General features: G+C 46.1%; 1 protein-coding gene across 1 annotated transcript; it reads left to right on the plus strand.

Annotated features, from left to right (window-relative positions):
- Nucleotides 1-3,589: 3,589 nt before the first annotated feature.
- LOC134535181 (uncharacterized) lies at nt 3,590-26,212 on the plus strand. Its single transcript, XM_063374239.1, has 7 exons — nt 3,590-3,649; nt 4,837-4,938; nt 5,039-5,120; nt 5,396-9,421; nt 13,035-13,156; nt 25,644-25,862; nt 26,162-26,212. Exons 1-7 carry the CDS (start codon nt 3,593-3,595, stop codon nt 26,210-26,212), a joined length of 4,659 nt encoding a protein of 1,552 aa, XP_063230309.1. The 5' UTR covers nt 3,590-3,592.
- Nucleotides 26,213-26,819: the final 607 nt, after the last annotated feature.

Consider the following 26,819-nt stretch of genomic DNA (forward strand, 5'->3'; position numbering starts at 1 on the left):
ATACGAGTTGAGCGATATTACAAATTACATCAAGCAAGCCCTGTCTCCAAACACAATTTTCGAATTGCGAGATAATCCAAACACGCTACAGTGCGAACTTTACTGCAGTGAAAATGTCGACTTTACGAAACCTGACACTATAGGTACCATGCTCGGATTCGAACCGAAAATATACGCAGCCAAGACCTTGCACGTCTCCACACGACCTGTGAATATCATGTCGACAAATGTAATACGCATAAACTGTAATTTGGCAAGTGGAACGTACCTCAACGGACGACTAAACAACATGGTACACGAGTTTTCGCCAACGGTCCCGCCAGGATATAAACTGGTCGAAGTACCGCAAAGTATCATTTACGCCCCTGTGCTCGCCAAAACAGTACACGAAGTGGTAGTCGACATTGTCGATCAAAACGATAAACTAGTAAATTTTAGAAACGAAGAAATTACACTACGTCTGCACTTGAAGCGATGGGACTGATTTTCAAGACCTATAAATCAAAGAAGCGACACGAACCCAGAACCAGTCTGTTGCGAGGCCGCGGCGCGTTAACACCTCTTAACGTGAAGTATCTCCGCAGTTTAGGCTACAAAGTTCACAAGCATGGAAGATTATTTAAACGTGTCAGAAAAAGCTCAGTTTAGCGACGATGTAAATAAATTTGAATATCACTGCTACGCACCCTACCTCCAAGGGCCGTACATGCCCGGTAGGGAAATACGCATCCCGGTACAGAAACAAGACGTTTATACTCTACCCTGCCAGTCGTTTATTCGTATAAGAGGCACGCTGACAAAGGTGGACGGATCACATCCTACAACTGCATACTTCGGTCGAAACGGAATATTGCATTTATTTGAACGAATTATTTTCGAATTGAATAATATTGCGATCGATGAATCGTGGGACTTGGGCATTACTGCCACGATGAAAAATTACCTGTCTCTAACACCGAACGACCTGAGCGCAACCAAAATCGCAGGTTTTGGAATGGAACCCGATTTCAAAATTCCCATCTACGAATCTGGAAAATTCGAAGTTAGCATACCGCTGTCGATGCTTCTCGGCTTCGCGGAGGATTACAAGAAAATATTAATTCAAGCCCGCCAAGAACTCGTGTTAATTCTAGCGACATCGCACCTGAATGCCGTCGTGGGAGCACCCGGGAACGACCCCCAGCCGGTCGCAGTCACCGTCACGAGCACCGAGTGGTTTGTTCCGCACATAACCGTCAGCACGAAGGAAAGAGTCAGACTTTTAAGTTACGTCAAAAAGGACAAGACGGTCGAAATTGCGTTCAGGAGCTGGAATCTCGTAACGTGCCCCTTACTGACCCAGAATAGACGCAATCACTGGGTCGTCAAGACGTCGAGCAGTACGGAAAAACCGAGATATATAATATTAGCTTTGCAGACAGACAGACAAATGAACCTCAAGACCGACAGATCGGTGTTTGACCACTGTTTTATGGAAAATGTAAAATTATTTTTAAACAGCGAAAGTTACCCGTACGTGGACATGAGCATTGATTTTGAAAACGGCGGTATTTCCTTGCCGTATCACATGTACACGCAGTTCCAATCTTCGTACCACGGACGAGAATCGCACCCGATCCTCAGTCCAGACATCTATAAAACATTAGCTCCGCTAATCGTATTTGACGTGAGCAAACAAGACGAATCGATTCGCAGTTCTATGATTTATTGTCGATTGGAAATTTCCACGAAAGATGACGTACCGCCACTCACAACGGCGTTCTGTCTAATCCTACACGACAGAGTAATTAATTACGACGCGTTTTCAGGTCTCGTGAAAATATTGAACTAGATATAAATACGTCTGCATGTACCGTCCCATCATCAGTTGGTCTCAGGATGTACTGTAACATGCAGGGGTTTCAGAGCCAAAACGGATTTGTGCTCAAGGAAATTGCCGTCACTCACGACGGCCGGACTCGAACCCGCAGCTTCCGACCCCCGTATCCGTGGAAACTACTAGACGAAAAAAGTAAACGGTCGAACGAATGGCTATGTAAATATTATCACGGACTAGAGTGGGACGAAGGAAAAATTCCGTACCAAGTCAAAAACACACTTCAAGATTTACTACTGCAAAACGAAATAATCTACGTCGCCGGACCTGAACAGAAGAAATGGCTACGAGAACTGTGTGACCACGGAGCAGCTGAAATCGTAGATATACAGACCGACTACGGCTGTCCTTCCCTGCGCAAACTCTGTTCAATGTACGAAGCCAAGCATCCAAACGACAAGTTTGAACGTGTCTGTGCCTGCACAAACTCGCAGCTAATGCAGAAATGGCACGCGCAGCAGGAATAATTTTTTTTTAAATATTGGCAAACCCGATTTTTTTGCCAAATATTGGCACACCTGAATTGTAATTTTAGTATAAATAGCTCGAAAATTGAGCTCTATCAATCAGTTGACGTTCGGACACGATGACGCCATTCCAGCCGGAAACCGAGTACCTGAGTGCGAAACCAGACTACAGCTGTATTGAATACAGTTTCCTAGATGAAGAAGAAAACTTACGCACATATACGGAAATATGTTACGGCGGAGTCTTGCATTTCCTAATGGTCCATTCGCCACGCAGTTATGAGCCATCACAACAACAAATAAACTGTTGCGGAGCGGAAAAGTGCGTCGTGTTTAACCTCAGACCAACAACCGTTCTTCCATGCACCAAGGAAGAAATTCTCGGCACAACTCTACACGCATCCGACTGCACGTCAGAAGACTGTAGCGGTATCGACCCCGGCACCCCGGGCTGCAGTGAGCAGTCCAAACCCGTGTCTACGAGACGCAGCGACCTGTCCAAACTCGTCGCTTCGAAGCGCAGCGACCTGTCCAGACCTGAACTCAAGACTAGGACTCGTCGTCGGCCCTCTCTCAGACTCGAACCGGCAACTCGGCGCCGAAGCATCAAGAAACGTGGATTGAGCGCCGATACGTCGCACATCTACAGTGATAATGCTACGGACTGTTACGAATTTGATTCTGTAAAAACCATTCGCACCGCCCTGTGTTCTGTACTCTCTGCCTTGTTAGATGTTTTGAAGTAATAAAAAAAAATTAAAAACTATTGTTATGACTTTTTATTTCTCCTTCCGTTTATAGATTAATAATTTGCTGTTGAAAAAGTAATCATAAAATTAAAAACAAATGATATTTTTCAGTAAATTATTTAAATATGAAAGTGATGAAAATAACCTAATCTATAAAGTGTCATAATATATAAATTTTCAATAAGTTGGTAATTATTTCGTCTGGAGCATGGCGATTCGCGTGGCAACTCTTCCAGCTGCCAGGAGCTGAATGATTCTGATTGGCTAGTGGTATCCCCCCCACCAAACAGTCAACATTTCCTGCCCCCCTCCTGATTCCCGCAACATTCGCTCCTCCCACTTTTCCCTCATCCCTCCCATTAATTCAAAATAGTGCTGACCATGCTGCAGTTTTCGCGGTTTCTGATTGGCTAGAGTCTGTGACCAAGGGGGGGAATTTACCTATAAATTGCCGTGTGAGACGTCGGAGGCTTTACTTTTGGTCTTGCCGCCGTCGTCGTATGATCGCGTTCGAGTTCTCCAGCTTTACTTCCCGTCTCTACAACTCCAGCAGCTTGGTAAGTACAACTTCTCCGTAAATCTTAACTTTGAAATTTTTCCGAACGTTTTTAACTTTGAAATTTTTCCGAACGTTTTTAACTTTGAAATTTTTCCGAACGTTTTTAACATTGAAATTTTTTTTATTTTAACATTACGGTTTCGCGCGTGTGTATGCCTTCGCTGCGTCCTTCACTCAGTCAGCAAGCCTAACAGCTGGCCACTGGGTGAAGGCCGGAGCTGAGCCAGCTAGTACGCGACGTGATGATAACACCCGAGCGAGCGCGCACGGCTGACGAACCGCCCGCCGGCTCCCCGGCCGGCCGGTCGGCAGAGAGAGCGTAGGAAAATAAAAGTACGCACTAGACATAGTAACCGTCTGTTTTCCAAAAAAAAATATGAAAATTATTACAATTTCCGTCCCGTAATTTTTTCGAGTGTATTTATTTTTTTTCACGTCTAAGATTGGTACTGCCTAGATGATGTGTGCGAGTGGAACTGTTTAGAGCCTGCGTTCGTTAGTTTCAGTATTAATATTTTACACTCGTGATTATTACAATTTTTTCAGTCGAAATTATTAGTGCTATCAGTTGCAGTATATTTCTTCTTGTAATAATTTGTTTTTCCCCTGGCATACATGTTAGTTATTATTCATGTATGATCGACTTAGCTCGAAACAAGATGGATGTCGTGCACACCCGTGTCCTACCGACGGGCAGCGCGCGCAGAGCGTGTCCTCCCCCCCTCCCTGCTTCAGCCCCCCACCCATGGTGCGCTCCCCTCCCTCCTCTCGGACGGACTGTCACCCCCCTCATCCTCGCCGCGTGTGGACCCTACCGACCCCCCGCGCTTCCTGGCCATCCCGTGCACGGAGCGATGTTTCCACCGTGCCGTGCAGCTTACGTCTGAATAGTTCCCGCGCACCGCCGCATGGGGCGCCCAAGTCGACCTGCCTGCCCCCCTCGCCAGGCCCAAAAAAATAAATAACTGATGCACGCGCACTTGCTATCATAATCAAATAGAAAAATAAATTTGTTTCATAATCAAATAAAAAAAAAATATTTTGTTTCATAAAAAAAATAGAATTTTTTTATACTTAATAAAATACAGAATATCTAATCACAACTAAATACAAAAATATACCAAAGAAATACGAGTAAATTACTATTGTAGTATATTTCGTAAAAAAATATTGTATGTGTTGCAGGTATTCAGTGCTTCTCCTTGCGTCGAGCTACTCCCCAGTGTGATCCGCTTGGAGAACGCCTGTCTGCCCTCTGGAGTCCTGCACCGTTCCTCTTCGATTCCGGTCAGTACATAAAACATAAAATTTTGACGTCAGTGTCTTTGTGCTGTCTTGAAAAAAAATTCCGAGAGCTAAGCCAGGTGGTCTCTTTCCTATGTTACAGGTTACAGTGTGCTGTACGACGTTCCAGCCCTCCTCGTTGTGCGTGCGTGCAGTACACACAGAGTCGTTCCTGTGTTCTTCTGGTAAGTGGAATTTAATTTTTTTAATGCGTGTGTAGTTGTCTTTATGCTAGTGTATTTTGTTTGTGTGTAGGTGTGGTTGTATTTATGCACGTGTATTTGTTTGTGTGTATGTGTGTGTGTGTGGTTGTATTTATGCACGTGTGCGTGTGTGGTTGTATTTATGCACGTTTATTTGTGTGTGTGTGCACTCGTGGTTGTATTTATGCACGTTTATTTGTTTGTGTGTGTGATAATTATGATGTTCTTGTTGCTATAATTTTCCGCCCGTGTTACAGACTTCATCATGAAGAGGACCGCGTCTGGTGTTCCCGTGGCAGCCCTCCAGCCCTCGACATCGGGAGCCCTCCAGCCTTCGACATCGGGAGCCGTCCAGCCCTCGACATCGGGAGCCTGCCAGCTTGTGTCATCTCAGGTATGTGCACCGTCACCAGGGAATGGGTGTGCATACTGTGGCAAAGGTTTTACCAATACCCAAAATGCCAGACGGCATGAGCGCATCTGCGCAGCTAATCCTGGCTGTAATACAGCAAGCCAATGTCATATCTGCGGTATGACAATAAGCCGCAAGGACAGTTTGGCCCGCCATATGAGAACGTGTGAGGGCACCGTCGAGCACAGCACAGGCTCGAGGTGCATTCACTGCGGGCAGCAATTTGAACATCGCCACCATGCCAGACGCCACGAGAAGAGCCAGTGCCTGTTCAACCCTGAGCGCATTGCATTTACATGCACTACATGCCAGGGCGAGTTTACCCGCAAAGACAATCTATTGACGCACATCAAGACGTGCAAGGGTCTGGCTCCCAAGAGACGATGCGTAGACGTGACCTCCGGCCTGCAACAGCCCGGCCCCAGCACTCGTCCGCAATACGTGGCGAGTGTGCCCGACCAGGCACAGCGAGACTTGGAGGCGCAAGCGCCTGACCAGGCTCAGGTTGACTTGGAGGCAGGTGGTTCCGGGTTCGTTGAGGTGGAGAGTGCATTCCGTCGCAACCTAAAGACCTTAGTGGCAGTCAACAATGGTGCGACCAAAGACATTTGCACGTACCTGGGCGAAATGAAAAATAACATGATAAATCGCATTTCCCAGGAAGTACGTGAAAATGGCCCAGTGAAGTTCAATGTATGGCTTGAATGCGATTATGCCAAGCCCGCTCCCTTCGATGAAGGTGTAGACAAGAGGGCGTTCAAGACGAAGAATGTACCCATCTACGAAGAGAGCGACATTGAAGAGGAAGTAACAGAATGCATTGCGAAAATATGTAGGGAGGAGGAGGACTACGTCAGCAAGGGATCCGGGTGGACTCTGTCTGCAGTAAAGAAAATTCAGCTCCGCTTCAACAAGTTAGTACCTCTTCGAGTCTCCTCCTACATTGATCTGCCTGCTGTCATCAAGAACAGGAAAGCAGTAATAAATCCCATGAACCTGGAAGACAACGAATGCTTCAAGTGGGCCATACTGGCGCGATACGTGGAGGGGGTGAGTCATCAACGTGTGGACAAGCGCTACCACGACCTGGAGGGAAAATTTGATTTTTCAGGACTCGAGTTCCCTACCCCCCTCCACCAAATCAAAGTGTTTGAGCGAAACAACAAAGGAGTGTCTGTCAACGTCTACAACATTGACGAGAACGACAAGATCGCGCCAGTGCGTGTGGGGAAGGAGGAAAAGCAACATCATTTCGACCTCCTGCTTCTGTCGAACGAAGATAGTAACTCTCATTTCTGCTATATTAAGAACTTCTCAAGACTCGTCAGGCCTCAGATCACAGCCCATCATGCGAATATACATGTCTGCAAGAGATGCTTCACGTACTATCACGATTTGACACGAGATTCAGGGCTGACAGGGCAGCAGTGTCTCGACGCGCACAGAAAGTTCTGCAACACCCATGCTCCCGTACACGTCGAGATGCCTAAAGCTGACAAGAACGGCAAGCCACCTGTCATGGAGTTTAAAAATTACCACCACATGACAAAGATGCCCATCGTCGTTTATGCGGATTTTGAAGCCCTGCTAGTACCCATCTCATCATGCCAGCCGGACCCCCAGCAATCAGGCACCTATGCATATCAAAAACATGAAGCATACAGTTATTGCATATATGTAAAGGTCGACAATAGCGTGATCCCAGCCACGCTCACCGCCTCGCTGCCACAAGAGCCGATGCTATACAGGGGGTCCGATGCTGAAGCAAAATTCGTGGAGGACATAGTCGATATTGGGAATCAGGTGAAGGAAATATACCAGACCAGCCTGCCCATGACGCCGCTGACGGCTCAAGAGAATGTCAGATTCGCCGCAGCCCAACAGTGCTGCTACTGTAATACAGTATTTACCATGGAAAATTATAAAGTCAAGGACCACGACCACTTCAGTGGAAAGTACCTTGGTGCCGCCTGCAACAGCTGCAATCTTCTGCGCAGGCGGCCCAAGAAGCTTGTTGTCTACTTCCACAACCTCAGCTACGACGAGAAGTTTATCATCAAGAAACTGGGCTACGACAACAAGGAAATATTCATAATCCCCCACACGCAGGAAAAAATGATAACATTTTCGAAAAGTCTGGGCAACAAATTCTCCGTACAGTTTATCGACACATTCAGGTTCATGGCACGAAGTTTGGCGTCCCTTGCATCGTACCTGTCAGCCGACAAATTCAAAGAGACTTCGAAATATTTCACACCAGAAGAAATGTCCCTCGTCACGAGAAAGGGTATATTCCCCTATGATTATGTTTCCAGCTGGGAGAAACTGGACGAGCCACAACTGCCTGCAAAGGAAGATTTTTACAATATGTTAAATGACAGCCATATCAGTGATGCAGATTACGAGCACGCGCAGGCGGTGTGGAACAAGTTCGGCTGTGTGACCCTGGGCGAGTACAGCGACGTATATTTAAAGACGGACGTGCTGCTTCTTGCAGACGTTTTCGAGAACTTTCGTCAGCTCTGTCTCGACACGTACGGGCTTGACTGCAGCCACTACGTCAGCTCCCCAGGGTTCACGTTCGACGCCATGTTGAAACAGACGCAGGTACGACTAGAGCTTATAACCGACTATGACATGTATATGTTCATCGAGGCTGGGATCAGGGGTGGGGTGGCACAAGTGGTCAAGCGCCACTGCAAGGCCAACAACGTCTGCCTTCCCCGCACCTACGATCCCAGCCAGTCGTCGAAGCACATACTCTATCTGGACGCCAACAACCTCTACGGATGGGCCATGTCGCTGCCGCTGCCAGTCAGAAGCTTCAGGTGGGTGGGCGCCGATATCGACGTGATGACGATACCTGACGAGGGGCGGATGGGGTACATCCTAGAAGTTGATGTAGAGTATCCGTCTGCCCTCCACGAGGAACATAAGGACCTGCCGTTCCTGCCCGTCAGCCAGTGCCCGCCCGGCTCGAGACAAACTAAATTAATGACAACTCTCGAGCATAAGGAAAATTACATCATTCATTATAGAAACCTGAAGCAAGCTCTCCAGCACGGACTGCAAATAAAGAAAATTCATAGAGTACTTCAATTTGAGCAGCGTGCGTGGATGAAGTCCTATATTGAAAAAAATACGATTATGAGACAAAATGCTACAAATGATTTCGAGAAGGAATTCTTCAAGCTGGCAAATAACTCCTGCTTTGGCAAGCTCATGGAAAATAAATTCAAGCGGCAGCGTATGGAGCTCGTATGCAGCGAGGCGAGGCTCCGAAAAGTGATTGCCAAGCCAGCGTTCCAGGACCGAACCATTTTGGACGAAGACCTATCGTTAATAAAACTCCAACATGAGAAAATATATCTTGACCGCCCTATATATGCGGGGTTCTCGGTCCTGGACTTGTCCAAAACGCTCATGTATAATTTCCACTATGATGTGATGAAGACAAGATATAAGGACAACATTTCGCTGGCGTACATGGATACGGACAGTTTCATCTACGAAATCAAGACGCGCAATTTCTACCAGGACCTGGCCGACGACTCTGCGCTCATGAGCGTGTTTGACACGAGCGCGTATCCCATTGGTCACCCCTGCTACTCACCCACCAATAAAAAAGTGGTGGGCAAATTCAAGGACGAGTGCAATGGGGTGACGATGGAGGAGTTTGTCGGCCTCCGAGCAAAGCTATATACATACAGATATGGGGAAACGATTACAAAGAGAGCAAAAGGAATACAAAAGTGCGTGGTAAAAAATAAAATTACATTTGAAGATTTCCTCGAGGTCCTGGAGGAACACGCAACAAAGCGCGCGCAAGTCCGGTCCATACGGTCGCACCAAATGACATTATACACAGAATGTTCGAATAAAATATCACTCTCATGGCACGATGATAAACGCATAATATGCGATGATGGTATACACACATTACCATATGGGTACAATGGTTAATGTTATTTTAACCATACCGCAGTATTTATGGAAAGATGAATTTTTTTCCTTCCACGAAAAAAGGAACTGAACAAATAACATGAAATGTTGAAACTGGTGTCTGTGCTCGTACGTTTCGCGCGGGATTCTCTGTCGGGGTCCCAGGCTTCTGCTGTGGTAGCCGAGAAGAAGACCCTGACGGGAATCTGTACCGTGATGTACGAGTATGGGACTAGTGTTTGCCACTTGGTAGCCACCCATGTCTCTGTTGATTTGGTGTACATAGCCTTCGTCGATGGATTTTTCATCGTTGGTTTCCTGAGTCCGCTCGTTGTAATTATGTTGCACCCACACTCTTTCGTGGTGCTTTTTTTGTTTGTTTTTTTACACCTAGATTTTTGGTCTTCTGGTGCTATTTTTCCTTGATTTCTTGCACTCCACACTGTTTCGTGGTGCGATTCGTTTTGTTCATGCACCTACACACTGTTTCATGGTGCTTATTTGGTTGGTTGGTTGGGATGGAAGTGGTGGTTTTATGCACCTACGTTAATTTGTGGTGCTACGTTTTTTGGTTGGTTGGTTGGTTTTAAGCATCCTCGTTGTTTGTGGTGCTCCGTTTTTTGGTTGGTTGGTTGGGTTGGAAGTGGTGGTTTTATGCATCCTCGTTGTTTGCGATGCTCCGTTTTTTGGTTGGTTGGTTGGGTTGGAAGTGGTGGTTTTATGCACCTACGTTGTTTTGTGGTGCTGCATTTTCTTGGTTGGTTGGTTGGGATGGAAGTGGTGGTTTTATGCACCTACGATGTTTTTGTGGTGCTGCATTTTCTTGGTTGGTTGGTTGGGATGGAAGTGGTGGTTTTATGCACCTACGTTAATTTGTGGTGCTGCGCCCTCTTGGTTGGTTGGTTGGGATGGTAGTGGTGGTTTTATGCACCTACGTTGTTTTGTGGTGCTGCGTTTTTTGGTTGGTTGGTTGGGTTGGAAGTGGTGGTGTTTTATGCACCTACGATGTTTTTGTGGTGCTGTGCTCTCTTGGTTGGTTGGTTGGTTGGGATGGAAGTGGTGGTTTTATGCACCTACGTTAATTTGTGGTGCTGCGCCCTCTTGGTTGGTTGGTTGGGATGGCAGTGGTGGTTTTATGCACCTACGTTGTTTTGTGGTGCTGCGTTTTTTGGTTGGTTGGTTGGGTTGGAAGTGGTGGTGTTTTATGCACCTACGATGTTTTTGTGGTGCTGTGCTCTCTTGGTTGGTTGGTTGGTTGGGATGGAAGTGGTGGTTTTATGCACCTACGATGTTTTTGTGGTGCTGCATTTTCTTGGTTGGTTGGTTGGGATGGTGGTTGGTTGGTTTTATGCACCTACGATGTTTTTGTGGTGCTGCGTTTTTTGGTTGGTTGGTTGGGATGGTGGTTGGTTGGTTTTATGCACCTATGTTGATTTGTGGTGCTGTGTTCTCTTGGTTGGTTGGTTGGGATGGAAGTGGGGGTTTTATGCACCTACGTTGGTTTGTGATGCAAGAATTTTTTTTTACACTGATGCGTTTTTTTACACCGATACGTTTTTTACACTCATGCGTTTTACACTGATGCGTTTTACACCGATGCGTTTTACACTCTTGCGTTTTACACTGATGCGCTTTACACCGATGCGTTTTACACTCATGCGTTTTACACCAATGCTTTTTTTTACACCAATGTGTTTTTTTTATGCATCGATGGGCTCCTTACGCCGTTGGTGTCAAGCCGATGGGCTCCTAACATCGATGGTGTCATGTTGATGGGGTCACTACGATGGGCTCCTATCATCGATGGGGTCATGACGTTGGGCTCCTTACATCGATGGTGTCTTGTCGATGGTGTCATCGCTGGACTGTTACGCCGCTGGGTTCCACAGTCGTTGGCATGCAAGATTTCGGCGTTGTGTGTCAACGCTGGACTGTTACGTCGCTGGGTTCCACAGTCGTTGGCATGCAAGATTTCGGCGTTGTGTGTCAACGCTGGACTGTTACGCCGCTGGGTTCCGCAGTCGATGACATGCAAGATTTCGGCGTTGATACATCGTTGTTACTGGGCAATTTCAGCGTTGCTATGTGTTCCTATGCTAGTTTAAGCACGTGCTTTGTGTCATTGTATCATGTGGTAGTTCTTTCTGGTAGGCTTGCATCGTTGTAATGGGCCACGGCTAAATAGAGACGTTGTTCATAAGTACTTGACTACATATGTGACGTATATTGCATATGGAGGCAAGGGGCTTGTGCGCGACCAGCCTGTTTAGCGGTGTCGGTCTCAAGCCCGTTCCGAACACAGAGAGCTGCGATGCAAGCTTTTTGTTTGGTTACTAATATTCTGTTTAAGTATTTAGCAGGTGAGCAGTTGCTGAGATGGAGAGATTCGGTGTGGGGCGGGGAGCTGGTGAGATGGAGAGAGAGACGACGACGGGGCGAGCGTGGGCTGCTGGGAGAGAGAGGAAGAGACCTGCGAATCTACACACATGCATACATGTCAAATAAAATATGGATATAATTAAATGTATATGTTAACGAAAATATATATGTAAAAAAATTTTTTGAGTTTTATTTCTATAATACTAATACCCTTGTTTTTTTATTTGCTGATTTATTTTTTCTTGAGAAATTTTTTTTTATAATGTATGTTTGGAATGAAAATTGTTGGAAACAGTAATAGTGATTATTATATTTTAATTTTTTCCGAAAGAGAATAAGTAATAGACTTTACAAAAAAAATACAATGAAATTAAGGTGAAAAGAAAACAGATAAATACATTGGTTTATATATATTTTATTTACATAATTCCGTCACCCCTCACATCAGTCGATGACATTGGAAACATTATTTACAATTGCAATAAGGAATAAAAAAATTAAACATCACTGTAGTAATAAGGATGTTCATAGAGCCACAGCTTCAGTAACTGACTATTACAATGTGCACAGTGGAAACCATTATAAAATTTATCACACTTTTCAATTTGGTTTCTGTACATCTTTAACAGTTTGTTGAAGTCAGGACAGTTGCCTTGTTTACGTAGGTCAATTACATTGGCACTACACAAATCACTCACAATACGTTTCTGTTCATTACCGCGGACGTAAACAGCGTCGTCTTCCGGCTCGACGAGATCACGTAGCACAGATGTAAGTTGTTCATAGTCCACATCACCTTCATTCCACGAGAGTCCGTTCACTTCATAGGTTAGACGACGGTTCTCGCGTTGAGAGAATCTGTCTAGCTTAGTCCAGTCACACGGTGGTTTAAAGATGTATTCGCTAGTCTTGACTTCGTCACCGCCAATGACGGACGTCACGGACAGTTGCTTCACTACAGGTCCCTTTTGGGACGTAAGGCACTGGACGTTGACAAGAAAGAGTGTCATATTGTCTTTACTCACAGTTACACATACGGCGAGGCTGGAGTGACGTGACTAAGATGCTGGCTCTGCGAGGATGGCGCTGCGAGGCCGGAGAGCTGACACTACAAGGCTGTGAGGCTGGCCTTGACGGAGACCGGGACGTCTGGATGCTTGCAGCTGTGACCCCTGGCACTCAGGAGCTAGGCTGCTGCTGCCGCTGCCACGCATCTCGTCGCTTCTTGCACCGCGATTTCATGTGCGGCGTGTCGGACACGGACGACATATCCTTGTCGCACTCGGTGCATGGTAGACAGTCTTGGATGTCTGGGTCTAGCTGCAGGTACACCGGCAGGAACTTGTAGACGTATCTTATCTCGTACGGGGCGTAGACCAGGAGAAAATCCTTTGGTAGATAAGGTAACTCCGTCTCCTTATCCAGTGCCGCAAGCGTGCGCACTTTACCATATGCTAAGATGGCCGTCAAGATCTTTGCTCCGCTCCCACAACAAGCAAACATCGTCTTTCCTTCAGGCTGGGAGCTACGGCAAAAACTGAAGGCTTCCCGGGTCCTGCGGCCGGTATTTATACTCTAAAAGGTAGAATAGGGGTGAGGAGGAGGGTAGGGGTGGGGAAGAGGGTAGGGGTGGGAATGGAAAAATACAAGAGTAGTGGTGGGGGAGGGAGTGGAAAAATACAAGAGTAGTGGTGGGGGAGGGAGTGGAAAAATACAAGAGTAGTGGTGGGGGGAGGTTATTACGATGAAAAATAATAAATTAAAAAAGGGGGGGGGTTTAAGTTCGTATATGCGTTGGTAAAAGTGGTGGGGGTCATTCTGCCTCCAGCCACCGCGGGGGAAGGATCGGTCGTCATTTTTTAATTTTTTTTTGCCTCTGTCGGGTTCGAACCGAGGACTCCGAGCTCCGTGTCAAAAAAGTATTTTTTTATTAATAATTTATTAAAATTTTATTAGGTGATTTTTTTTATAATTTTTAAAAAAAATTCGTTAAAATCGGATAATAAATAAAAAAGTTAAAGATGGCGGCCGTAACGAAAATTGCAACGGTGACGTCATCATTCAAAATGGCGGAAAACACATCACCGGAATTTTCTAGAACACACAATGACGTCATCCAAAATGGCGGATCCAAGATGGCCGCCGTGATCTACTTGTCCCGTTATGCTATGTCCCGTTACGCTGTGTCCCGTAACGCTATGTCCCATTACGCTGTGTCCCGTAACGCCGGCTGCACGCACGAAAAAGTGTCACGTTACGCACATTGTCACGTTACGCTTATCCAAGATGGCCGCCGTGACGTCACAATCCAAGATGGCGGACCGACAATCTTCAATCCACACCCTGAACCCTGATCTAGTATGCCCATTTACATACTACTGGCGGCCATTACGAAAACTTTATCATGAGTGAGTGGGGCGATTTAAAGATGGCGGATTCAAGATGGCAGATACCATATGGCCACCGGGGTCAAGGACAAAGTTCATAGGTCAAGGTCACACCCATCCAAGATGGCAGCCGTGACGTCACAATCCAAGATGGCGGACGCCGACACCTCACGAGAATCTGCACTCGGAGGAACAATGTCATCAATCTTCAATCCATAGCTAGAAGCCAGTGCCAGGACCGGCCAAACTATATTACTGTCTAGATATAAGTACCTCTATTTTATTTAACATTTTATTACTTTTATAATAAGATGAATTTTGATAAATTGATTGATATGTATATAAGGAAATTACATAAACATTGATTTAAAATTACATTATCAAAAGAATGGGCCACCCTTATTAGACAATTTTATTGATCATGAACACAATTTAAATATAATTCGCAACAATAAACAGGTTAAGTTCCTTTCACAATAAGCACACTTAGAGCGATTAAAGTCCCAAAAGAAAATTTTATGGTGTTCAGATATTTTCAACGTCGTGATTTAATGTTATTCTGAAGATGGAAAAAAACCCAGAAGGACTGGAGGTTTGACGATTGCTGGCCGAAGTTGTGCTTCTAACGAGGCGTCAGGGCTCCTTAGTCATCCCCATTGCTGGAGCAAGGACTCAAGTTTGGAGTGGTCTGTTCTGTATCTGGCCCTTGGAACCTGTCTGTGAACAGATCCGAAACCAACATGTTCAGGACTGGTTCATAGACAGTTGGCAAAATAGGCAGAAAATGCCTTTTAACCAAGATGATGGTCGGGGAATAAAGGTTGCCAAAAAAACTCACCATACATGGTGATGGCTTCCAGCGTCAGCCAGGGTGCGGAGCTCGCGAACTCGCGGTTGTCGCGGACGTTTCCATGATTAAAAAAAGAGAATATTAAGCAGTATTATAAACGAAGCATGACTACTTCTACGAGGTACGCAGACTGACTAATTACTTATTACTAAAGTTGTGGGAATCACATCCCTTGCCTAGCTGAATACATCATTAAACGACGACCGGAGTGAAGTCTTGATGTCGACGATGCGGTGTGGTCAGTCTGCCGTCGCGGCGCGAAGTTCGTTTTGGACGGCAGCGAATCGTAATTAAAAGATGACGGCAATCAAAAGAAAAGGGGGGGGGGGGGGGGGGAAGACTTCGGCTTCCGGATCGAAAGGTTCCGCAGATTACCGAAGGGCTTGTCGAGAAATACTGACCTCGATATTTTGAAGTTGGTGGTTATGAACGGGACTAGTCCAGCACTCTGGTGGCCTGGGAATGAACTATGGGGGTACTGTTGTTGCGCAAGGCACCAGGGGGCAGGCGTTTAGCGGGCGTTCAAACACCCAGGGGAAATAATTCGCAACTCTACTGTTAGAGTGCATAGGCAGTACTTTCTGAGACTGGAGTAGTGGCCTTGGGATAGACCGACCCTGGCCGGGGTTAGTGTCCGGTCAGTGCTCTGAGCAGTGTTCCCAGGAAAGCTTGCCGTGGGCGGGAGGGGGGGGGGGGAAACTGCGATGAAAGTGGGAACGAGCCTCTACTGAGCCCGGAGGCGTGACTGGACGTTGGTGAAAATGACTCGAGATCATGCCATGGAGTGCTCACGTCTGGCGAGGTCTTACAAACAGCCTGACTTGATAGCTTGCAGGGTATAGCAGTTCTTTTCATGGCTCGGAGATTAATTACAGGTGACATACGTGCGCTAAAGCGGGGATACAACGATCGCCATGCTGGGTCATTAGATGGTTGGCAAATTAAATTTATGCTGGGAAAGATTGGGGAGACAGGTCTGACAAAGATTAAACGGGAGTGAACAGGAGGCGGGAAAAGTTTAAGTTCTTGCAGCAAAAGAATGACTGGTGACATAAATTTTCAAAAATTCAAATTTAGAATTGTGCCAAAAATACTAGTTGGCGGCACAGCACATTAAACGAAACGAAAGCACATTTGAACGCAAATTATCGTAGAAGGAAGCACATTTAAAGAAAAGAACATACATGTGCAAGAACATTCAAATCAGTAGGATGCAATCGTCAATTTACGATAAGATATAATGCATTCTACCATCTATTGCTCCAACAGTGTTTTGGCTCCAAAACCATTGCTCCAACAGTCTTTAGCTCCAATAGTCTTTGGCTTCATCAGTCATTGGCTCCAACAGTCATTGGCTCCAACAGTCATTGGCTCCAAAAGTCTTTGGCTCCAACAGTTTTTTTGGCTTCAACAGTCTTTGGCTCCAACTATCTTAGGCCTAGCTGTTATTTGGGTACAAGACTAGGTGGCTACGAAGCTGCGAGAGTACAGGACTACAAGGCTTCAACTGGCTACGAAGCTACAAGACAACTAGGCTACAAGACTGCTAGGTTTACTAGACTACTAGACTACAAGTCTACATTGCTACAAGTCTACGAGACTAAAGAGACTACTTGGCTCTAACTGTATTTGACTCTATTCAGCTTCGAGAGTTAATTTATCTCATACAAAAGAACTTGTAAGTAGTCCCTATTCTTGCCAACAGATGTCGCCTCATGTGTGTTGAGGTAAAAATTATTTATTTATTTTAAGTGGGATGTGGCATGCTCACTAACGATCGCAAAAGAAGGAAGGCTTCGCTAGACACCAAGGAGAAGGAAGTTCGTCTTGCATGATAGTGCTTCTCACCTGACTCAAGACATATTATTTGACTGAGTAGGTAATGGATGTTATTTGATTGAATTCAGCGTGATAAAAATTATTTTGAGTGATAATTTGGTAACAGAAATTCACAATGTAAATGTAACACAAAATAAAAATGCGTAACACATTAAGTAAAAAAAATTTTCATGCAGAGATCTATTTCTCATATATAACCAGAAGCACTCGCCAAATACTAGCAGAATTCTTGACAGGGATAATAAGGAGCACACGAAGAATACCATCACAATATTGGCAGGAATATACAGGAGCACACGGAGAAAACTAACACACATTTTTCTTAATATAAGATAATCTAAGAAAAAATAAAAATAAATTGCGAATCATAAAAAAATAAATAATTAAAATTAAAATTTTAAAAAAAAGCTTCTGCCAGCTTGTTATCTTATTCTTTGTTGAGCAAGGAAAGAGTTCTAGTAAAAGCCAGAATTTTTTGTAATATTTATGCATTTTTTATTAAATCTTTTCCCATTAAAATCTGATGATATTTATGGATTTTAAGATGGCAGCCTTGACGTCTTAATCTAAGATGACAAATTGTTTAATTAAAACTTTATAGTTTTTTTGTAAATTTTAAAATTTTCCTGATTTTCTAGCATAAAAATTATGGATTTTCAAGATGGCCACTCTAACACAAATTCCAACGATCTAGGATCCAAGATGGCGGACGTAAATAAACATGCAATGATGACGACATATACATCCAAGATGGCTGGCGTAACGAAACATGCAATGTTTCCTAGTATCAAAATGGTGTCTTAAAGAAATGCACAATGGTTATTTTTAAACACTATTTTATTAAAATTTTATTAAATAAAATTTTTATTAATTTAATTTATTTTCAAATATTTGGAATAATAATTACGGATTTTCTAGATGGTAGTCGTAACGTCAATTGCAGTGGTTAGTTAAAAATTTAAGATGGCGAGTGTGATGTAAGGAAAATTTATTAATTATTTTAATTTAGATTTAGATTTTTTAAATATATTATTGATAAATTAATTGTTTACTCTCGCCGCGAATCGAACCAAGGACCGAAATCGATTACGCAACTAAACATTTGAAGTAAACATTTTTTTTTAAATTCTTTAAAAAAATTTCGGAATTTTTTGGTCAAAAATTAAAGAATTTGAATTTTATGGTCAAGGTCTAGGTCCTTATATCAGCGGCTAGTGGCGGCTTGTCATTGGGGAATTTAAACCATTATTAGGAATTTGGGTTATTTCTAAAGCAAAGTCTTTTGGGGTTTTTCGAATTCCGAATCTTTGAAGTTTTGAGGAATAAAACGAGAAATTTTCCCACAAAAATGGAATTTTCCCCTCGAAATAGAAAAATTTCTAGCAATTTTTAGTCAGTTTTTGAGGAATTTTGAAGAAATTTTATACCATAATGACCACCGTGACGACAAAATTTAAGATGGTAGACATCGGCACGGGTATCTCAAACCGAAGCCAGGGATCGGATTCCCATTCTATTGTGCCTTCCTGACATGCTGTTAGTGCTTCGCCAGCTGTTCAACATCTTCCTTCTGTCCTTCCACTCCCGAACCCGATATCAACACACTCAACCGAACGACTTCACAAACACCATCTAGCCGACCCCCGCAGGGCCACCAGCCTCTCCACTACACACATCCTTTACCATCTTGCCGAACCCCGCAGGGCCACCAACCTCTCCACCACACGACACTTCTCCCCTTAAGATCCTAACACATAGTCTTGCAGCCTGCTGAGTGCCTTCCTTGCCCTGCTCGAACTCCGAGTTAGCTGTGTGTGTACCAGCTCCAAACGCAGCCCCTCCCGTTGCTCTCGTCCCTAGTCGCGAGGGTGCTCAAACCCCCTGAAAGGAAGGTTGCCGTGAACTGGCGTTGGTGCTCCCCCTGGTGATAGTCTGGCCAGCTGCTAGTGCAAACCCTTCTGCTCCAGATTCTCTGCCGGTTGTTTCTGTCTGGACACTGGATTTTTCGCTGGCTCTGTCGGAACAGTGCACCTATGTGTGGTCACTGATACCTTTGCCGGCTCCCTCAGAACCGTCTCGTCGGTCTGCATAAGCTGGTGTGGGCTGGCACCACCACGTCTGGTCCACGCACTGCCATTGGTGCTTGTAGATGGAAATTCTTGGTGTGCTGGATGTGCTACATTTCTTCTCAGTAATTGGTCCACGTGACGTCTATATGTGTAGCCATTCTCGTCTTGGGCAGTGTATTTCACTGGCCCTTGTTTAGCTACAATTGTTCCTGGTAGCCACTTACAAGTCCCCCTGTAGTCTCGAAGAAGCACCCGCTGCCCCACTGAGAAATGTCTGTGCATGTGGCAGTTTGTGACTTACTTTAAGGTCTCCTCTCGTTACAAGTTGGGATTGGGACGTATCTGGTCCAACACCGTTCTCAATGTATGCCCCATTAGGAGTTCAGCTGGTGTCTTATGTGAGTCACCTAGTGGCGTTGTACGCAATGCCAACAACATTCGCGCAACACATGTGTGCCAATAGCTTCCTCCCATTTTCCGCAGTTTATTCTTCACTGTCTGTACCATGTGCTCTGCTTGACCGTTTGTGGCTGGGTGGAATGGAAGTGTTCGCTGGAGTGCCACCACGTTCTTCTGCATAAATTCTTCCATCTCTCGGGACATGAAAGCTGTCCCATTGTCTGAAACCAGGTACTGAGGAATCCCATGGCAACTGAAGATCTCTCGCAGCGCCTGAATTACTGCACCTGACGACATGATATGCATCCTCCTCACCTCCGGCCATTTGGAGTGTGCATCCACTACAACAAGGAAGACCTTTCCCTGGAAAGGACCCAAAAAGTCTATATGTAACCTAATCCATGGCTCCTTCTCTATTGCCCATTTTACATCCTTCACTTTAGGTGGGTTGGCTCTCTGCTGATGGCAATCTGGGCATTGCCCTACCATCTGCTCAATATCCCTGTCCATTCCTGGCCACCATATACAGCTTCGGGCGATCATCTTGGATTTTACTATACCATCATGTGTGGCATGGAGAACCATCAACAGTTCCCTGCGGCTCACTTCTGAGATAATCACCGTATTGCCCCACAGGAGACAGCCTTTGTGCAAGGATAACTCCTCTCGCCTATTCCAGTATGGCCGCAACTCCTCGGATCTCACATGTCTCCCCTGCTAACCTTGGCTTGTGAGCTGTTTGACTTGATAAAGGATGGGGTCCGTGGTCTACAGCCGAGCCAGTGTCTGTGCATCGATTGGCGGCTCTGGCATGGCCTCGAGCATGAGCACATCGCCCACTGTTGGTATATGCATGTTTCCTGTGGCCTTAGGTAACCGGCTGAGGGCATCTGCATGAGGTGTATTGGTACCAGGCATGTAAATTATCTGAAACTCAAACATAGAGAGCTATAGACTCCACCGCAAAAGACATGGGGATAGTATGTCTGGGGTTTGCCGCTTGGGGTCCAGCAATCGCATCAGCAGCTTGTGATCTGTCACAATTGTGAAATGATGGGCGGTTACATATTACGGAATTTGGTAACCCCAAACATCGCGGCCAATGCCTCCTTGTCTGGCTGAGAATAGTTTCTCTCATAACGTTGTAGTGTGCGCGATCCAAAAGCCACAGACACATCTTTTCCATCATCTGTGACATGTGCTAATACTGCACCTACTCCATAGTTAGATGCATCGCACGTAAGTGTGAGAGGCTTATTCAAGTCACAATGAGTCAACACTTGATCCGATTGCAACATGTTCTTCGCCTTGCACAATGCCTATGTATGCTCTGGTTTTCAAACCCACTCTCCTCCTGTGTCCAAGAGGCGATGTAAGGGCTCCAGGACCATGGCCTTATTAGGCAGGAATCTTTCATAAAAATTCAAATTACCTAAAAATGCCTGCAGTACCTTCTTGACTGTGGGTATCGGTGCCTCTCTGATGGCTTCCACCTTCGCATTTGTGGGATGCACTCCTGCGCTATCAATTTGGTACCCCAAGAATATAACTGACTCTGCAGCAAATACACACTTTTACCTCTTGAGTCGCAACCCTGCTTTATCAATCCTAGCCAAAACCTCCTATACCCTGTCCCAATGTTCCTGCATGTCTTTCCCAGAGACCAAAATGTCATCCAACATAACCACCACACCTGTAATCCCTGCTAGCAAGGTTTCCATAAACCACTGAAAGATAGCTGGGCACCCACTTGCCCCGAAAGGTAGGCACCTGACCTGAAACAACCCTTTCATTGTATTTACAGTTAACATTGCTGCTGTCATGTCATCCACCGCTACCTGCAGGTAGGCATCTGCTAAATCCAGCTTCGTAAAAACTGCCCCTCCAGCCAAGCTAGCGAAAGCTTAATTAGTTGTAGGTAATGGATAGATGTTGGCTTTGCATACTTTGTTCAATGTAATTTTATAGTCCCCACAGATCCTGACCTTCCCATTTTCCTTACGAATGGGCAAAATAGGTGTCACCCAAGTGGAGAATTCCACAGGCTCATACACTCCTTGATCGACCAGTCTGTCAATCTCTGCACTCACCAAGTCCCTCAATACGAATGGTACTCCCCGACTCTTCCGGAAAACTGGCATGGCTCCAGGTTCTAGCTGCATAGTCACTGGGGACCCCACGTATTTTCCCAACTACACACTGTCGAACACCTGTGCATGGTGCTGCACTGCATGTGGTATTTCTTGGTGTATTAGTTGGGAAATGCCCTCCACTTTGATTCCAAGTGGTTCTAACCAATTCCTGCCCACGAGACTTGGTCCCTTGCCTTCAGCCACTATAACTGGTAGTCTACATTGCCTAGTCTTTGTCTTTACCAATACTTCTCGGGTCACCCTGATTCCCAATCTTTCCTGTGACCAAGTATGCAGGACTAAGTTTGCATCCGCTTGTGCTGGCAGGTCCAGCCACAATCTCTTGTAAGTTTCGAAACTGATGATTGAGAAACTCGCTCCTGTGTCAATCTCCATGGGAAGTCTCTGACCATCTAGCCACACATTTAGGATAATCGGTGGTTCACTTGTACACCTACTAGCCGTTGTCTGAAACACGGTGTAAACTGCTGATTTATCCTCTTCTCCAGAGTCGGGTTGGTTTTTCAAATTGTAGGTTCCAGCCGTGTCCGCGGCATGCTTCCCAGACTTGCCCATCTCCTTCCGGTCTCGCGCTCCGCTGTTAACTCCTGCATTCCCCTTCCTCTTCTTTGTAAAACACGCTCGTTCTAGGTGCCAGCACAAAAATTGCACACCGTCTGAATGTGTCGGAAGGGGTTTGAGCTGTGGTCCCCATTGCACCTCCAGCAAGCGTGACTGTCAGCTGCAGGTTGTTGGTCCACGTGAACTGGGCTTTGCTTCTGGTCGTCCCTAATCTCTTTTTGTCATACCTGATGTGCCCTACCTTTAGCACTGCCCCCGCAGTTGGGCTCGGCTGTGCTCGAAGATCATGGACATTGCGGCCTGTGGCTTCCGCAGCTGTTGCCAACTCAACCACCTCCTTAAACTTTAAGTTGTCTTTTGTCAGGAGTGTGTGTTGCACCTTTGTATCATGAGCAACACACACCACCCGGTCTCGCAACATGCGATCTAAATCCGCAAAATTGCAGTGGATACTAAGTCGTCGCAAGTCCGCCACGAATTCTGCCACAGATTCTCCTTCGTGCTGATTTCTGTTATGAAATTTGAATGATTCCATGATCTCACTTGCTTAAGGTTCGCAGTGTTGTGCGAGTACCACCAAAATGTCAGGAAATGCAACTTCGGACGTTGGTTTCGGCGCCACTAATAAGGTCACGAGGTTATACAGCTCTGCTCCACAAATGGTAAAAAATATTGCTTTTTTTCATTATTGTCTGTAATTTTGTTTGCCACAAAATAATATCCCAAACGTTCCGAGTATGTGTGCCACATGTCATACCCTGGAACGAATTCCCCAAACGCGCGAAACATCGCCATCGCAGTGTTTGTTTACTTTTTACCCGCACGTAAGCCCGGCTCGTAAAATAAAAATCCTCGTTGCCACTATTGTGTCCTTCCTGACATGCTGTTAGTGCTTCGCCCGCTGTTCAACATCTTCCTTGTGTCCTTCCACTCCCGAACCCGATATCAACACACTCAACCGAACGACTTCACAAACAACATCTAGTCGACCCCCGCAGGGCCATCAACCTCTCCACTACACACATCCTTTACCATTTTGCCGACCCCCGCAGGACCACCAACCTCTCCACTACACCTACACGACACATTCCTATACTACTGAAGTAGATACTAATTTTTGGAGTCTACAATAGTAGTGGTCACCATTACAATCTATCTAGGCAGTAGTTCATTCCAAACAGGCCATTATTTCCGAAAATATAATTTTATTTTTTGTCGGTACTGTTCGACTTCAATAGAAAGCAGCAGTACATTGCATATCCAAACTGCATGCCGAGCAGAATTGCACTTATTTTGGAATCTCCACATATGCCCTTTGAATTTCTCATATTCAATAAGTTCTCATTTGTCTCCAACAGGTTAGCTGCATTAGGAATCAGGACGGAAGGAAAACTGTCCCATTGTTGAACATTACTGCTTAGAGACTAAATTTTCTAGAATCTGTGGATAGTAACCAATCATTTAAACTGAAGTCGTGGTCAAGAGCTTCCATAACAGATTTAATATCTTTACAATAAAACCATGTCACCTTCTTTGGAGAAATATTCAGAAGAAGGAAAAAACCGCGTGGAAGTTACGAAAAACACTTTATTTCGTATTACGATGAATAAGAACCCATCCTTTTAATTAAGATGCCTGTTGCATCGACAAATTAAAATTATATATAAGATCTTTGAGGAACTCCTGAGACAAAATTGTTTGGCTCCTTTGATTCACAGGGGGCTTGAAAGTTGTGTCGGTATTCATATCTTTCTCTTTGTCTTCTGTGTGTTCGTCACTGTATTCATCTTCACCCACTGTCGCATTATCAGGAGGCACTGGTACTGGTTATTCTTCACTGTTATGTAAAGGCCTCATAAGAGATCGTAAATTTGGACATTGCACTTTTTTTTTTAGGTGATTTAAGATATTTCTTATAAACAGAAATAACAGTCCCGTTTGTGATCCGAGGGTTCCCTCCAAATCATGGGAACATTAAAGGTCATATGGCATGGTGATTTTAACCAGTCTGCCAGGAGTGTATCACAACATGTCAAAGAGTATGTGTGGAAAGTGAAATGGGGAAAAAAAGGGGGGGGGGGGGGGGGGGAATATTGTCCTGGTCACGAACTTTATATGTGAAATAAAGTTCTAACATTTGTTTTCAAGAGGTTTAAGTTTTCATTTTTGCGATTTCAGTATTAACAATTTAAATATATTGTTACAGATGAGCAAAAAGGCCCAGAAAGAACAGCCCAATTATATAAAGGCAATTTTATTTATAAGTATATATATATAGATTATTTTTAATTAAATTACAATTTAAATGTCTATCCAAAAATTAACCACACTTCCATAAGTCCATAATGCTGTTTATAAAAGTTCAATGTTAAAAATAAAACAGTTGGGCATATTATGCTTTGAGGCTGGCTACTGTTTGGATCGAGACCGGGCTTCTACTAGTCCTGCCACGAGGTACGACCTCAGATTAAGACAGTTGAAGGACTATTTGACGTTGACCAAAGTGCCGCCCTTGCTTCCTACAGGCTGTTATGACGCGCCGACGCCCCTCCTGCCAGTTACGCGTGCGCGGGGCAGTGTAGCCATGAAGGGGGGGAAGCAAGCAGTCGGCCGCGAGCGAGCAGAGCGAGTGGTTGTGCGAGTGTGCGAGGCGGAGTTGGGAGGACACGGCCACATGGCTCGAACCCCTCTACCCAAGAGCAGCCGGAGCACCTAGTACCCCACAGGGGCTCAGCCTGGATGACGACAAGTGGCGCCCAACTAGTATGGCCACAATCTTTACCTAGTGCAACGAACAAAAGTGCATAATTTCAGTGGCGTACAGAGTCGTAGGATTGGCCGTTAACCACGCAGGAAACAGGGTGGCATGGTGCGGAAGCGGGCGCGACAGGGCGGCGCGACAACGGGCGATAACACGTCGCGTCCCACTTCAGGATCGGATCGCGTGGCGAGATAGCGAGCCATGGGAGGAATGTCGTACAACAGTGTCGAGTGTCGCCGCATCTTTGCCTAAGAGCTTATCGTGCGGGGTATAATATTCGAGCTCGCCGACGGGCTCTGCGGTATCGGGTGAAGTGTGTCATCATGGACTCCGATGTGAAAGGGCGGGAAGGGGAAGGCAGGTGCGAGTGGTGAGGACAGGTTTTTAACACGAAACAGGAAGGCACGAAAGCGAGGACAGTGAAGTGTGCACCTTCCATGGAACACGACAGCGAAGCAGACAGGGACACGGGAAAGTCACGGACAATGCCATGGTCTTTCACCAATAGTGATGCAAGTGACGGAGAGCGCGATCTTGTTGCTGGAATTTTCGGGGGAAGTGCACGAGTGTCCGCGGTCGTTCCTAGCTGCGTGTCGGGACAGATTGGCGAGGGCGCCATGGGACAGTTGGGTGTCCAGAGTGAGTGGACAACTGCAGGGTCGCGCACGTACTTGGTGGACGGACACCGTAGATTAACTCACAGACTGGGAGGAATTTGTGCGGACATTTGAGAGGCATTTTGACGGGCCACAGGCGCGGGCCAGCTGTCATCAGCAGCTGTACTGCACGTCACAGGCAGACGGTGAAAGCATCGAAGCCTTTATTCACAGTAAACTGCGTCTCAATCACCGTTTGGACACTAGGAGGCCGCCGAGCGAGATACTGTCACTCATCTGCGAGCAGCTGTCACTGGACTTGAGACCATTCCTGTGGGGTGCAACCGAATTGGAGCTGTCCGAGTTTGTCGAGAGGGTAAGGGAGATTGAAGGCGACTTGTGTGCCGTACGGGAAGTGAGGATGCCGTCACTCCCGAGACACGAGGCGCATATTCAGTGTCAGGTGGCACCAAAGATGCCTTGGTGGTGGTGCCCTATGTGCCTCAGCCTCCCCCACGTCACTCAAGGCCGCAACTCGAGGCCAGACTGGACCAAGCAACACGGCGGGACGAGCGCCGCGCGGACAGAAGCACGAGTGACAGCAGACAATCGCGGTGTCGCTATTGCCCCTCTGAGCAATACCACTGACACGTGGACTGTCCGACATGGGAGCAGGTATGGAGGAAGATGGAGGTCGAAAGACGCCTGCCGGGAAAATTCCGGTAGGGGGCAGTGATCTAGTCGGCCACTGTTCCCAACACAACCGCCCGACTGACCAGCACCAGCCACCACCGGTGAACCGAGGGAAAGATTGCCGACTAGCAAATCCATCCAGACTCATAGCGGATACGAACGACCAGCCAGCGGACGTCAGCAATGTGCCAGTGCCGGCAGTCGCCTGCGTCACATCACCGGCAGGCGTTGCTGGACCCACCCGGTCGCCCGATGCCCCAAAAGCCCCTGCGACGAGTGGAGGCACACCTGCCCGCCATGGATGGCTGGGTAACGACGAGGCCACCCTGCTCCGAGTCCCAGTGCTCCTGAACGGGCACCCTGTACATGCCCTGGTGGACACGGCGGCGAGTCACTCGTACATCTCCACCCATCTGGTGCCGGGGACGCACCCATGTAACTATCGACGTATGTGACCAGTCTAATCAGACGAGCGCCCTGGTCGTCCGAGGACTCCGAGATGAGCTGATCCTGAGCCTACCATGGTTGGTCCAGGAGGATGCCACCATCCACATCTGACAAGGTAGGCTGTACGTTCTACTGCTGCTTGCTGCTACTCTTGTTGGTGTATGCTTACTGCTGGTGCCAGTACCAGGAATAG

Source organism: Bacillus rossius, chromosome 1 (genome assembly GCF_032445375.1).
Source record: "Bacillus rossius redtenbacheri isolate Brsri chromosome 1, Brsri_v3, whole genome shotgun sequence".
NCBI classification, from domain to species: Eukaryota; Metazoa; Arthropoda; class Insecta; order Phasmatodea; family Bacillidae; genus Bacillus; species Bacillus rossius.

Excerpts from the sequence above, each read along its gene's own strand:
- LOC134535181 (XM_063374239.1), top strand. The coding sequence starts at position 3,593 with ATGATCGCGTTCGAGTTCTCCAGCTTTACTTCCCGTCTCTACAACTCC. Across the intron at positions 9,422-13,034 it reads AATGACATTATACACAGAAT|CTGTGACCCCTGGCACTCAG; the intron begins GTTCGAATAAAA and ends GGATGCTTGCAG. Across the intron at positions 13,157-25,643 it reads ACATATCCTTGTCGCACTCG|GCGCGGGCCAGCTGTCATCA; the intron begins GTGCATGGTAGA and ends GACGGGCCACAG.